Source organism: Myotis yumanensis, unplaced genomic scaffold (genome assembly GCF_028538775.1).
Source record: "Myotis yumanensis isolate MYYU_CA2020_CCGP unplaced genomic scaffold, mMyoYum1.0.hap1 SCAF_15, whole genome shotgun sequence".
NCBI lineage: Eukaryota > Metazoa > Chordata > Mammalia > Chiroptera > Vespertilionidae > Myotis > Myotis yumanensis.
Window position 1 is genome coordinate 26,941,036 of NW_027223766.1, and position 15,884 is coordinate 26,956,919.

Below are 15,884 nucleotides of genomic sequence, written 5' to 3' on the forward strand. Positions count from 1 at the left end.
GCTGTTGGCTATGAGTTCAGTGCTAATGAATTAATAATATATAAAGTAAGTTGTCTTTACACAGACACACATAAAACAAGGTTTTGTATTGATAGGTTAATGGCAGTGTTGTGACCAGAGGCTTGGAGGAACCTAACCTTGGATTTCCCCTAGGATTTTAATATTAACTAAATCATTGTTAGTGATGACTATATAGAATATAACTACTTTGGATAATGAGAATCAACTGTATCTCCATGTGTTGGAGGTGTCCAGAAGGGGCCCAATAAATAATGCCCCTCCTGCCTGCCTGCCTAAATTCTAAATTATTTGAGAAACATGTCAAAGGAGATAACAAATGGAGGCCAAAGTAGAAATCTTACTGAAAAAAGCCAATATTGAAAAACATGGTATATGTACAATACACAGATGGCCTTCCTAATACTGAACTCAGAATTGGACTAACCCATTAATCCCAGGGAACACTGGACTGACATGGAAGAGAAAGGAGGGGGTGTATCTGTGCATGTGGATTCCTTTTTCCAAACTCCCCAATTACAGCGGTCCACTCTGGAGGAGTAAGCAAGGGCAGGAGGAGACGGGTGTTGAGCTAAAGAGGAAAGGTAAGAAGCCAGTCCTGCCAACCCCTCAAAGTAGCTCATACACATGAACACGGTCAGTTGAATAAGCAGTTTGTGGTGAAATAAGAATGACTTTATGGCCCTGGCTAGTGTGGCTCAGTTGGTTCATTGTCCTATGCACCGAAGGTTCGATTCCCGGTCAGGGCACATACCCAGGTCGTGGGTTCGATCCCTAGTCAGGCATGTACGGGGAGGAAACTGATAGATGTTTCTCTCTCTCTCCCTTTCTCTACCTCTCTCTCTAAAAATCAATAAAAACATATCCTCGGATGAGGATTAAAAAAATTTAGGATGACTTAATGACTTTATGTTTATTCCTCATATTCCCTTTAAAATGTATCCAGTGATGATAATCTTTCAATGCCTCTAGTTGAAAACGACATGAAGAGGAGTGGGACAGCTTCAGGAAGAGAAGACAGCGTTTGCCAAGACTCTGACTGGAGGACCCGAAAGGGGCCAGTGGAGTCAGTGCACAGAGTCCAGGGTGTAGGCCCAGGCTCTATGAAGCGAGAGAAGGCTCCAAGTCAGACTGTGAAGGGCCTTGTCAGTCAGTGTTTTATGCAGAACAAGCGATAATTCAGAATTTTTGGAAGGTCACTTGGACTGGATTGAAGGGGAGCAGCCCCTGTATCCTTCTCCTCCTCCTCCTCATGGCCGTAGACATGGGCTTTATGTCCCTTAGTCTTCACAGCAGCACCATAAAGGAGGCATTCTTGTTATTCTCATGTGGCAAGAAGGAATTTACATGGTTAAATGACTTCCCTAATGTAACATATCTGATAGAGAGCAGAGCTGATATACGTATTAAAGTAATGTTTTAAAGCACAGTACCTGGCACATAACAAGCACTCAATTAATGTTTGGTAATAATTATACTGTATTTTCCCCCCTCAATTCAATACATTAAAAAAGGATGATTTAAAAAATAAGGTATAAAAAGGTATAAACATAAAAGCCTCTCTCTCATCTTTGATCCCCATCCATCTGTCTGTGAGGTTGTCTTAAACCACCAAAGCCCTATTGCTGTCACTTGTCACTGGCTATGTAATAGTTATATCTCCCACTAGGCAGTACAGACTGGAGAATCCACACTGTTGTGATGGAGTTAAGAGACTCCACAGCTCTATCCACAGCCACGTCCTTGCAGAGGAACAGAGAATCTCTTTCCGTTCATGAAGGAAATAACCATTTTCACTTCACTTTTACATCTGTGGTAACTGGAGTTTTTAGGGTGTCGGGTGCAGTGATAGAAAGCAATGCTGGTTGTCAGTCATCACGGTGCTCTTGACAAGAGGAATTTTCCTCCTCTGGTTCATTGCCCAGGAGGTCATGTGGTAATTCCGATTTTTACAAGAAAGAGCAGATATCTTAAAAATCAGTAGTCCTTTTCAGGAAATTAACATGGCTTCTACTGGGTGCTTTTAACTCTGTGTTCCCTGGAATCTGTACTTGAGCCCATATCTGTCTCACAGCACAGCCACTGGTGAACTTAATATTGATTGATATTATTATGGATATTAGATTATATTCAATATATTGATTTTAAGCAGGCCAGAAATACTAAAAATAAAGAAGTTGATACTCAACTACCTAGAAAACTATAACCGGGAATATTATGTGAGATATTCAGGTAGGTGAAACTTGCCTGGATTGGGAAAGGAGAATAGCAATTAGATTTATTCTTAGGAATTCAAAAGAAATATTTGAATACTTTAAAACTATGATTTGGAGAAAATGATAGAAAAAAGGCATGTGTTGGTTTACTTACATGTATTGTGACTTTGCTAGGGATTTGGGCTTTCTGCTGACGGACAGCATGAGTTTGAAAGTAATTGCAGTATCTTCACAAAGTGGCTTCTGTTCCGCAGGGTCATTGAGCAGCTTGGAGGGAAGCAGCTGGTGATGAACCACATGCACCACGAAGACCAGCAGGTTCGCTACAACGCTCTCCTGGCTGTGCAGAAACTCATGGTGCACAACTGGTATGTGCCGGTTCTCCTCCTACTCACACACTGGTCTGTGAGGTTTCACTTGTCCAGAAGTTCTTATGTAATTGTTCTGATGAATGATAGTTTTTAAAATCAGTGATATTTATATTTAAAATTTAAAAAATGTTTTTTTCCTTTTTATTGAATTTATTGGAGTGACACTGGCTAACAATATTATACAGGTGTCCGGTGCACAGTTCCACAACACATCATCTGTACACTGCATTGTGTGTTTATTATTTTAAGTATCTAGAAATATATTTTAGCAATTCAGAGCAATGACATAATTTTTAAAAAACTGTATTAATTTTCTGAAGAAATGTATATGTATTCAAAGTGCTGATATCAAACACATCTCCAGAAGTAATAAAAGGCCCCCTGTGACATGAGTGAACCAACCTTTATGGAATTAATGAAATCCAGTTGAACTATTCTGATCAGAGACTACAATTTTGCCAGGTTTAATTACTCAGCATAGGGTTCACCTGACTGGATTTTACCAGTTCACACGAAAACACAAAGTGATTAAGATTTAACTCTCACATTTCCTTTTTATTCATTGCAGCTGTTTGCTTTTGAAATAACTGAAGTCATGTTTTTCTGTCATTAAAAAAAAAATCGAAAGTATTGACCTTTGTGTGTCCACTTAAAACAAGATAAATGAAAGAGTGACTGCTTAGATAAAAATGGTGAGCCATTTATGTACATGATGGAACAAACCAGGATCCTTTGTCATGGCTATTTTTAGCCGGAAGTTGGATGTTCAGTGCTTTCAGCAGCATAACATCTTCTGAACAGTTCAAATGCCTCTCTGTTCCCACTCTGTGGAAGCATGCTCTGGCCTTGGACTATTTTTGTTAATGCACAATGAGCAAATGTACATTCCCTACAACCGACAATAATATTACCAGAAAGAATTAATGGTGCATTAGGATGTACAGTGGGGCCTTGACTTACGAGTTTAATTCGTTCCGTGACGGAGCTCGTAACTCAAATTACTCGTATGTCAAATCTTAAAGTGAACGAGTGAGACACGTGATGCTGGGCTGATGTGGCGTTCACTGTGACGTTCGCTGCGCCAACTAGCGGTGGGGTATCTGAAGCTGGCTCGTAACCCGAATTTTAGCTCGCAACTCAAAGCAAAAAATCGGCTGAGAGACGGCTCGTATCTCGAAAAACTTGTTAGTCGGGACACTCGTAAGTCAAGGCCCCACTGTACTAGTATACATTTGAAAGATGAAGCAAATACAGTATAGGAGAATATCCAGGTGCTGTTGTGGCATTATACATAACTGTTATCATCTTACCACTTAAGCATTTTCTCATAAATACTGACATTTATGTATTTTTTCAGTGACTATGTTTTGAGCACTTACTCTGTACTCTATTAAGTGTTGGGCTGTAGCTATGATGGAAGTGGGCACAACTTCATGTAGGATGATTAGAGATGGCCTCTCTGAGTAGACCAGCACAGCTAAGTTGAGATAAGAATGAAAGGAACCAGTCATAGAGCTCAAGTATTGGGGGTAATTATTTCACATAGAGGGAATGAGAGGGTAAAAGATCAGGAAGCAGGAATGAGCTTGGCTTCTTTAAAAGAAATGTCTGGAAACATATTGTTATGTGACAACTGGGGGTGATGGTGCTACAGGCACCTAGTGGGTAGAGGCGAGGGATGTTGCTAAACATCCTACAATGCAGATAGTTCCCACAATGAACAACTGTCTTGCCCAATGTACCGATGGTGCCAAGGTTGAGAAGCACTAATTTGAAGAATGGAATGAGGCCAGCGTGAAAAAAGTGGGCAAGGAGAGTTTGGCAGACATCCAATTGCATAGGCTGTCATTTGACTCTTATAAGATGAGATGAAAGCCATTGAGAAATTTTTTAAAACAGGGAAATGACAAGGTTTGATTTGTGTTTTAATAAGATTGTTTAGGCTGCTCTGTGGAGAATGGATTGCACAGGGGTAAGTGTAAAAGGAAGAAGACTATTTTAGTAAGTTCTCATTGTGGTCTAGACTAGAGATGGTTGGTAGCTTGGACCACAGCTATAAAAGTAAGGAAGTAGATGGATTTAGGATAGATTTCAGAGCTAGCGCTGGCAACATTTGATGGGCTGAAAACATTTTTACTTTGTTCATAACCTCAATGCAGAAAGAATGGGATCAGCAGAAGGCACTCAAGTAGTTTTTATCTGTTCAGCAGGAGGAAAATCCTTGCAAGTCTGTCAGTAAAATGTGGAATAACCCACTGGGCTTCCCCACTTTATTCGCTTCAACCCGAGCCACATTTTCCTTTTCTATTTTATTTTTTCCATCACCATTTATCCCTTCTGTGTCCTCTTCCACCTCCACACCCTCCACCCTGCAATCCCCACACTGTTGTCCATGTCCCTGAGTTCTCTCTCTTTTTTTCTTTTTTGCTCAATCCCTCCACTCTGCCTTCGAGTCCCTCCTGCCCTCCATGCGCAATGTATGCCTGCTCTCTATCTATGAGTCTGTCTCTATTTCCTTGGTAGTTCAGTTTGCTCATTAAATTTTACAAATGAGTGAGATCATGTGGTCCTTGTCTTTCTCTGACTGGCTTATTTCACTTAGCATAATGTTCTCCAGTTCCAGTTGGTTGAGTGTTGTTCCTTGCATCAAAGCACATTTTTCAACATAAATGAATTATTTAGTAATTTTATCTCTCTTGGTTTATGTCTCCGGCATGAAATTAGTTTAAAGAATGTTGGCATTCAAGGCTGTTGCAGCCAATGAGCTTATGTTTGCCAGGTGTTTTTCTAAAGTTTCTGTGAAAAACACTTTTATTTTTGTTGAAATTAGGGTTGCTGAAGTATAATTCTTGTTTTAATTTCTCTTGGAGCATTTATTGTTGGGTTTAGCTTTTTAAAAAATGTATGTTTCTTATATGAAAGAAAAGATAGGTATGAAATAGGATGTTGACCTTTTCCCTTTGCTAGTAGAGAAACATTTTTGAGAATTTGTTTTTTTATATGATCATATATTGAAGGTGAAACATTTAAAATTTGATTATTTTCCCCCCTGAATTTAGGAACTTGATTTAGTCTCATAGTATATTTTTTTGATGTATGTGTACAAAAGGAAAAGTAAATATCTTTATAGCCAGAAACTTGTTTATTCACTGTTTATCATTGACTAGCTAATAAGAGAATATCCTTACCTGCTAATTATGTGCCAAGCTATCTTAACTTAATGTTTTAGTTATAATAGACCCCCTTTAATCGACAGGCTTGGTGTCAGTGTTTTCTTATACTTTCTTTAGAAAGGAATTTTCACATAAAGAAAGATTCGAATTCACATGTGACCTGTAGATTTTGTTGTGACATGTATAATTTTTTGGCTCTTTGTGCCAGAGAATGAAAATTGCTCAAGTAACAGCAATTTATTTAACCTCCAGTCAATAAGAGACCAAATAGAATGCCATTTGGAAGGTAAATCTTCTGCAACGTGATCTACAAATGTGAAAAGATTTTGTATAAAAATCTTTATGCAGGTAACCAAGTTGTCCTTATTAAATCATGCTGGTAAAGACTGCCTTTTACTTACCTAACATAGAGGCTTTAATTACCTAAAATATGGTTCTAAGATGTTTCACACCAAATAAAAACATGAAAACACAGTTGACTTTGTGTCCTCTTAACATTTTTTTGTTTGGACTTAAATTAAAATTAATTTTTGTGAGTGACAATATTTTAGTTGAAAAATGTTAAAATATAATCATGGACAAAAGCAAAATAAAAGTCTGCCTGAATGACAACAGCAGCAGCTTTCCATGGCAGTTTTGCTCGTTATCTGTAGTCATTAGTTTGCTCCTAAGCTGTGCTGAAAAGATTTCTAGCACATTCTTTTGATTTTCTTTTACTTTTCTATCATAAGTGATTTTTAGATATTTGATATTGCATTATTCCTAAAGTATCTGTTTATTAGAATACATTATAATTTTAGATATAAAGTAAACATTTATTTTTTACTACAGGGAATATTTTTGTTTTAAGTATAAGTTTAGAATTACATTTTAAGTATAAATTGGATAATTTTAAAATAGAACTAGTCTGTCTTTGGATGTTGATTTTGATTATTTTTTAAGGAGTTAAATATTATGTTTCTTGATAATATAGAGATAGATTTATTTCTGGTTTATATAACATGGAATATAATTATATATGATGTGGACATATTTTTTTACGAGTTTATGATTAATTTCAAAATTATTTCCATAAATTACAAGTCTTCATAGAGTAGCCAGTTTCTCCCCTTCTCCTTGACATCTGCATTTGCATGGAATAATGGATTACAAATAACCCTAACTGATTTGGTGGGGGAATAATGGGAGTGAGCAGAACAGAGTTGCTAGGGGGCAGTTGGCACACACTGGCACCTCTTCAGTCCAGGAGGCCTGGAGCAGGTCATTCCTCCTCACAGCCCTCCTAAATGACATGCACAGCTCTCTGATCTTCCTGTACCCACTGTGCATTTCTGGCACACCCCTTGTTCTTTAGCAGTGCTGGATTTTTATATTCATAAGTTGGGCAGAATATATATACAATGACAACTTATTCTAGAGAACTTTTATATATACCCTCAGTTTAGCCTTTCTAATTTAACATCATAAAATGTTACCATTTTTCTCCTACAGAATGATTTTATATGTAATCAGCTTGTAATTCAGAAGCAGCAATATGTGCATATGGACAGCTCAAGACTTCAGGAAAGAAACACTGAATTTTGTAGGTAGAGGATCTCATGTAGAACTTGCTATTTGTTTCTGGGTTCTTTTTCACCCTATTTCAAGCAGAATAATAAGTGCTAAGAGTATTACCTTCTTTAGATATTTTATGTGTAGGTAAATAATGTAACAGAAGAACTCACCAAGCCAAGGGTATGCGTGATACTGCTTTGCTCTCTGAGGTTATATCTGCTTAGGATACTCTGTTAGTTACTCTGTTAGTACACAGTCATAAATACAGTGATTAAAATACAGTGATACTTTGAGTTACTCTGTTAGTACACAGTCATAAATACAGTGATTAAAATAGTTACTTATGAACTGAATTGAAGAAAAAAAAAACCCTAATGTAAGTTTTAACCTTTTAGTGCTAAAATACTCCATATGATTTTAAATAAACATATAAATCACTTCTAGATTTAACATTTTCCAGAATTAATTTGGAAAATGGAATTCTCTCTTTGAGTACCTGGAATTTCCCACTTTGTTCTTATGACATTTTTAGTGATGGAACCTTTGAAAATGTCTTTAAGGGCATATGTTTTAATTATTATTATTTTTAAGATATATTTTTATTGATTTTAGAGAGGAAGGGAAAGGTAGAGAGATATAGAAACATTAATGATGAGAGAGAATTATTGATCTGCTGTCTCCTGCATGCCCCCTACTGGGGACCGAGCCTACAACCTGGGCATGTGCTCTTGACTGGAATCAAACCCAGGACTCTTCAGTCTGCAGGCCGACACTCTATCCACGAAGCCAAACCAGCTATGGTGAAAGTACTTCCTTTTTTTTTTTTTTTTAAATCCTCACCTGATTTTTCTACTGATTTTTAGAGAGAGTGGAAGAGAGGGAAACATCAATGTGAGAGAAACATATCAATTGGTTGCCTCCTGCACAAGCCCCAACCAGGGGAGGAGCCTGCAACCAAGGTATGTGCCCTTGACCGAAATCAAACCTTGGACCCTTTGGTCTGCAGTCCGATGCTCTATCCACTGAGCCAAACCGGCTAGGACTTGATTATTTAATTTAAAAAAAATACAATATAATAAATTAAAAAGCTATTAAACGGTTACAAAAAACCTACCACTACCAACAAAAAAAAGCCACACACAAATATAACATGATTTAAAAAAATATATTAAAACCAATTCCAAGTGAAAAGGAATTCTTAAAGCTGTTGTCTCACTATTAGTCAAGCAACTCCAGGTCTCCCAGTCTAAAGTTGCTTCTACTTTGCTAGTTGGAGATGTTTTGAGGTTGTACTAACTTCTTATTTTTCTGGTCACTGTGTATCACTTGGTTACAATTGATTTGGAAATGCCAGCATAACATAAACCTTAGATCAACGGTTCTCAACCTGTGGGTCGCAACCCCTTTGGGGGTCGAATGACCCTTTCACAGGGGTCACCTAAGACCATCGGAAAACACATATATAATTACATATTGTTTTTGTAATTAATCACTATGCTTTAATTATGTTCAATTTGTAACAATGAAATTGGGGGTCACCACAATGAGGAACTGTATTAAATGGTTGCGGCATTAGGAAGGTTGAGAACCACTGCCTTAGATTACGGTAGAGTACCAGCCTAAATAAACATTGGAGGAGGTGGATAATGAGCATTTCTATAGTAAAGAAAATAAAACCACTGATGGATAATAGAATCTTTGATAAATAAAATACCAAATTCAGATTTCAGACATTGGTGCATGTGACTAAGGTATAAGTATCTGTGGATCAAGTTCATGTTGTGGTTTTGTTTGATTAGGATCGGCTTCTTAGATGTACAGATACCTGAATTGGGTTTTGCATAGTTGAAAATAGTTAAAATATAATCATGGATAAAAGTCTTTCTGAACGGCAACGGCAGCTTTCCATGGCCATTTTGCTCCTTACCTGTAGCCATTGTTTTGCTTCTAAGCAAATTTTGTATTTCTCTACCATGCTGTTCTCTGAGGCATACTTGGGGGCCTAATGGGTGTACAGTTGCTGGTAGTCCTTCCCCATGTACGGTCAAAGTTCTTTATAAGATCCTTGTCGGGCTTAGCTTTGGTATTCAGATGGCATTGCTGTGCAGCTAGCCCATCTTCTGTCTCGTCTCTATTTTCATTGTCAGTGTTTATTGCTTACTGTCCCGGTTATTCTTTTTCTTCTTCACCCCAAGTTCTTGCCATTTCTATCTGATTTCAGCTACCACGTCTGAAGTTGGCTGAATTATTTAATTTTTAAAAATCCCTTTTGTTCCTACCACACCCTGGCTTTTGTGCAGAAAAGCAGGCTATATGTGGCTCTTGCCCAGCAATCAGACACTCCTTTCTGCACTGGGAACTAATGGATCGGCCCCAGTAGGTTGATTGCCTGGCTGTCCCTTCTTTTTGCTTCATTTAATCATGGCCTACTGCTCCTGGATCTTTGTCAATGGAAAGAGGTGCCTTTCCACCTCCTTTTCCTGACTTTAGTTAGAGTGATGATTCTGTTGCCACTGACAGGGAAAGTGACATTTCATTGATGTTAAGAAAATGACTTCTAAGGAAAACTTTGCCTGACTCCTAAGACTTAAGCATCTTCCCCATTTGTTTTTTAAGGAGTAGACAGAATATGAGTTATAAGTATTTTCATAAGGTAAATATAGCTTTCTTCATAACCTTTAAATTTTACAGATTAAATTAACACTATTTGCTTATTTTATTTTGGTGTCTTGGCTTTTTAAGTGATGTGGGTGATTTCTCTATCAGTTAATCACTTTGCTTGTTATGCCCATTTAATGGTGAAGTCAAGAAAATGATTCCTATAACTTATATTAAATATAGTAGTTTAAAACATTTAAAAATCTATATTAAATGTCTATTTAAAAGTTTTTGGTTTTTTTTATAAGCAATGATAGATGACCTGGCAATTTTAAGATCTTTTTTTCCTTCCCCAAGTACCTTTATTTGGAATTATTTGTTTTATTACTTATCATCACATCTTTTTATCATTTGTAGTCTCTTTGAAGTAATGTTTCTCATACCTCTCTTATTTTTTTAATGCTTTAGAATTTCTAGTATACAGAAGTTATTTGTTGGATGATAGCAGAATATGTTAGTTGTTTGGGCCTCTCTGTTCTTTAAATAATATACTGAAGTTCCTCTTGGTAGCATGGTAAAATAATATCTACTCAGAATTTGGTAGCATGGTTTACTTTAACCTTGTTGATTTATTATCTCTATAGAAAAAAATTTAAATACCTTGGATTTAAATTATTAAATATATACTTTTTAAAAGTTGGAGCTATAAGAATAGTCTTTTTAATTATTATTATTGATTTCAGAGAGGAAGGTAGAGAAACATCAATGATGAGAGAGAATCATTGAGTGGCTGCCTCCAGCACGCCCCCTTGGGGGGATTGAGCCTGCAACCCGGGCATGTGTTCTTGATCAGAATTGAACCCAGGACTCTTCAGTCTGCAGGCCAACGCTCTATCCACTGAGCCAAACAGGCTAGGGCTAAGATTAGTCTTTTTATGTTTGACAAACACGAACCATTTAGTTTCCTGAAACTTTAGAACAGGAAATTGAGCCTCCAATTTGGAGAAAATTTCTAGTAGAAATTATTTTGTCTTAAAATCATGTTACATTAGAGAAAATAGAAATTATAGGTAAATAAACAGATTGATTATTATATATAAAATAAAATGTAAAGGTTTGTCTACAGAATAAAATATTAACCGTTACTGAAAGTGTTCTCATTTGTGGAAAAATAGGTAACTTTTTTGTTGCTTTTTTAAACTTGAATTATCTTTGGCATAGTTTTGAGTATAAGTTGTGGTCTAAAATGTTTAAAACAGTTTTGTTTTAATATACGTTTTGCTAATTAAAAGTTTTACCTTGTTTTCCCTCCACTGACAAATAATTTCTTGTCAGTGATGAGTGCTTTTTAGGCCAAGTTGTTCATATATTTTGCTTTTAGATACATCATCAACATTTAATTTGAAACATAGATCTCTTTCCAAAGGACCATATAAAAGCAAATCATCTCATTCTACCTGTTTATTTGTTTTGTTTTTTACTCTCCTGATTATTTACTTAAACTAGTCTTGGATGATTAGTCTCTCAGTGGGATAAATAATATTATCATCTGTTTATAATTTACTTTGACCTTGCTGGCTATTTTCTTGCTGCCCAAGATTTTCTATGTTGTTTGTCATTAAACTTTATTTTGTTACTTTTGGACTGATATCTCAGCCTTTCTACTCATCTGCATGGATAAGAATTAGAAAAAACAGGCCACAAATAATAGATGAGCTGTCAGGTGGAAATTATGTTAGGACTGCTGGATACTGAGGAACTTTCAGAATTATAATATTTGAAAAAAATCGGAGTTCTACTGCCATCTGTTTGGATTTATTTAAGTTTGTAGTAAGCTGTTACCTAGCATATTTTAAATGCCACGTGATTGACAGATACATATACTTGCATTAAAACCAGTGTATATCTAGAATAGTATAGATAATACATTTATTTAAGAGAAGAAATGCTTGGTAGGATAATTTCAGCTAACAGTATAACACCTTTAACTGCTGGTACCTTTGTTTCTCCTGGTGTTTCAGTACATTTCCCCATAGGAGAAAAATGTATCCTATCTCAGGTTCTAACTTCCCTGTAGGACTCTTCAACTACTTTTCATTTGACAGTTATCAAGCTCCTAGAATATGCCAGGCACAGAGCTCAGAACTGTAGAAAGATAAATTAGACACCCTCTCCTCCCTCATTTAAGAGTCTTATATTCTAAGTATAATTCTAGAAAAAGGAGCCAATCATAAGCCTTAAATATGGGCTTTGCTTACATACTATCTTTGTAACTAATCCTGTATAATATCAGTTGACCAGTTGCTATGACATGCACTGACCACCAGGGGACAGATGATCTGACTGGTAGGTTAGCTTGCTGCTGGGGTCTGGCTGATTGGAACTGAGCGAGATGGGCTGGACACGCCCTGGAGCCCTCCTGCAGTCCCTCCCTGGCTGGCCAATCTTCCACATCCCTCCCTGGCCCCAGTCGTGCACCGGCGGGGTCCCTCGGCCTGGCCTGTGCCCTCTCGCAATCCGGGACCCCTTGGGGAATGTCGGAGAGCCGGTTTTGGCCTGATCCCGCAGTCCAGGCTGACGGACCCCACTGGTCACAAATTCGTGCACCTGGCCTCTAGTATAAAATAAACTCTGTTCTTAAAAGTCCTTATAACAACACAGGCATTTCTCCCACATTGCACTTGTGAAACTAGATTTGTATGTAATGCAGTCATTTAGGGGTCATACTCTGCCTTGTAGATTGCTTTGGGTTGTAACTACTTGCTGATCAGGAATCAGCATTCAAAAGAAAAGGAGGGACTTCTGGTTTCCAGTTCTGCATATAAGGAGCTTGGAAGTCACTACTCCATTGTAACAAGTAAAAAGCTGAACAGACTGAAAAATCAACAACTCTTCTTGGATCCATAAGAGAGGGAAGACACAAGGTAAACCACTGTCCTATGAAATTGGAGAGTCAGACAGGTGAATATAGGGAGTCAAGGTTTATTGGAGCAGAGACTCACAAGCAGAAACTAATGTGGGAACTAGTGCCTGGGTAGGAAAACCTGAACTGTAATTTACAAAATTCAGGAGGCTCAGTGTGGACAAATCTGAGACTTAAAAACTCCAAGGGGACCAAGTTATAGGGGGTCTCCATCATAGAGTGAGATTTAGCTCCAGAAGCTAGACCAGGTCCTCACAATAAATATTGGAGGAAAATCTCTTCGGCTTCTGGCAGGGGGTAGGGAAAAGGAACCATTTTGAAATATACCAGGGTACTTTGTTGTTCTTAACAAGGTACTTATTTTTAGTGAAATAAATGACAACAATGTCACTCTCAGACCACAATGAAATTAAACTAGAAATAAATACAGAAAGGTAACTGGAAAATCCCAAAACATGTGGGGATTAAAGAATACACTTTTAAGTAGCACATGGGTCAAAGAAGAAATTTAAAGAGAAAATATTTTAATTAAATGAAAATGAAAGCACAACTTTTCATTTTGTGGGATAGGGTGAAAGCAGTGCTTAGAGGGAAATTTATAGCATTGAATGCATATATTAGTAAAGAAGAAAGCCTGAAAATCAATAATCTAAATTTTCAGTGTTGGAAATGAGAAAAAGAAGAGCAAATTACGTTCACGTAAGCAAAAGAAAATAAGAAATCAAAGTGAAAATGGGAAATCAATAGAGAACATCAATGAAACCAAAAGTTGGTTCTTTGAAAAAGTCAATAATATAAGCCTCAAGCCAGGCTAACTAAGGGGAAAAAAGAAGACACAAATTCCTAATATCAATTATGAAAGGGGGGACATCACTACTAATCCCATGGAAATGGAAAGGATAGGAAAGAAATACTATGACTAACTATGCCTACGAATATGATATCATAGATGAAATGGACTGATTCCTTGAAAGAAAATACCTGCCTGTTCAGATTGTCTGTATCTTGCTGTGTGAGTTTTGGCAGGTTGTGAATATGACAAATTGATCCTAAACTTTATATGGAGAGGTAAAAGTTATAGCATAGTCAACTCAACATTAAAAGAGAAGACAAAGTTGGAGGGCTGATATTACCTTATTTGAGACAAACTACAAAGCTACAGAAATCAAGATAGTGTGGTATTGGTGAAAGAATAGACAAATAGATCAGTGGAACAAAATAGAAAGCCCAGACATAGAACCCCATAAACAAAGCCTTCTGATCTTTGACAAAGGCAATTTTATTGCAAAGGCAATACAGTGGAACAAAGATAGTTTCCTCAATAAATGGTGCTAAAACAACTGGACAGCCACATGCAAAAATGAATCAGACACAGACTTCACATTATTCACAAAAAATAACTCAAAATGGAATGTAGATCTAAATGTGAAGTACAAAACTATAAAACTCCTAGTAGGTAATATAGGAAAAAACCTGAATGGCCTTGCTTATGGTATGTCTTCTTAAATAGATACGCCAAAGATTTGATTCATGAAAGAAATAATTGTGAAGTTTAAAAATGTCTGTTCTGTGAAGACCATTTGGTGGTTTCTTAGAAAACTAAGCCTACCCTTACCATATGACCCAGCATTTGTGTGCCTTGGTATATACCCACAGGAGTTAAAAACCTACATCCACACAAAACCTGCACAAAGCTATTTATACCAGCTTTATTCATATTGCCAAACTTGGAAACTACCAAGATGCCCTTCAGTAGTTGAATGGATAAACAAACTGTGGTACATCCAGACAACGGAATATTATTCCTTGCTACAAAGAAATGAGCTATCAAGACATGAAAAGGCATGGAGGAACCATAAATGTATACTACTAAGTGAAAGAAGCCAGTCTCGAAAGGCTACCTACTGTATGATTCCAACTGTCTGACATCTGGAAAAGGCAAAACTGTGAAGACAATAAAAAAAAAATTGGGGAAGGGGTGTTGGGGGAGGGATGAACAGTTGGAGCACAGAGGATTTTTAGGCCAGTGAAAATCCTCTGTATAATATTATAATGATGGATGGATGTCATTTTACATTTGTCCAATTCCATAGACTGAACAACACCAAGAGTGAACCCTAGTAACTCCAAATGGACCATTGACCTAAATGTAAAATGCAAAACTAAATGGGGTTGACGATTATGATGTGTCAATGTAGGTTCATCTTTGATCACAAATGTACCACTGTAGTGGGGCATGTTGATAAATAGGGGAGGCTATGCATGTGTGGGGGCTGCTATATATATATAGGAAACCTCTGTACCCTTCTCTCAATTTTGTGAACCTAAACTGCTCTAAAAAATAAAGTCTTCAAATATAAAAGACAAATGAAAGGAAAGGGGCATTTGCTGCCTACCCTGATGCTTTGAGTGGCTCACCACTTCACATATCATAACTGTATGTTAGAAAAATGATAACGTGTGTAAGACACTGCTGACCTATCATTAAGCTGGTAGTGACAGGTACGGGATGATTCTTGAACATAGCAAGAGATAAAGAAACTCTGGATTTGGCTGTTTGATATTTAGCTATTTTTAAAAGATTTGATTACTGGAATTCCTATAGGAGAAATAACTTTGTTATTGCAAATTTTGCCTAAATTGCTTTTATAGACGTCTCAGTAGACACTGATGCAATTGTTTTTAAAATGTACACCCGCCCCCCTCCCGCTTTAGGACCAAAACTCACATAAATAGACTATATTTTTAGAATCACTGACTTCTTTGTTTTTGTTTTTTTGTTTCCACGATCACTCTTGAGGGGCACTGCTAATCTGTTCATCTTTGAATTTAGCTATTGTTAGAAAATGAAGTGGCAATCCTGCAGCTGTTAAAGACAGATTTTCCAAATGAATGTACGTAGGGTTTTAGGATATTTATTCTCTGTGCGTTTTCAGCCCTAAGGCATAGATAGGATACTGCCTTACTTTGCTTTTCATGGTGAGGGGAGGGGATTGCTAGCTAAGTGACTCTTCGGAGACAGTAATTTTTA

The 15,884-nt window shown here is 37.0% G+C and overlaps 1 protein-coding gene across 2 annotated transcripts in view; it reads left to right on the plus strand.

Moving 5' to 3' along the window:
• ATP6V1H (ATPase H+ transporting V1 subunit H) overlaps window positions 1-15,884 on the plus strand; it is an 80,896-nt gene that overhangs the window by 54,466 nt on the left and 10,546 nt on the right. For both annotated transcript variants that reach the window (XM_070392678.1, XM_070392679.1), the window contains one exon: window positions 2,489-2,602. In XM_070392678.1, the coding sequence (XP_070248779.1) occupies window positions 2,489-2,602 (114 nt within the window). The remainder of the gene's footprint in view (window positions 1-2,488; window positions 2,603-15,884) is intronic.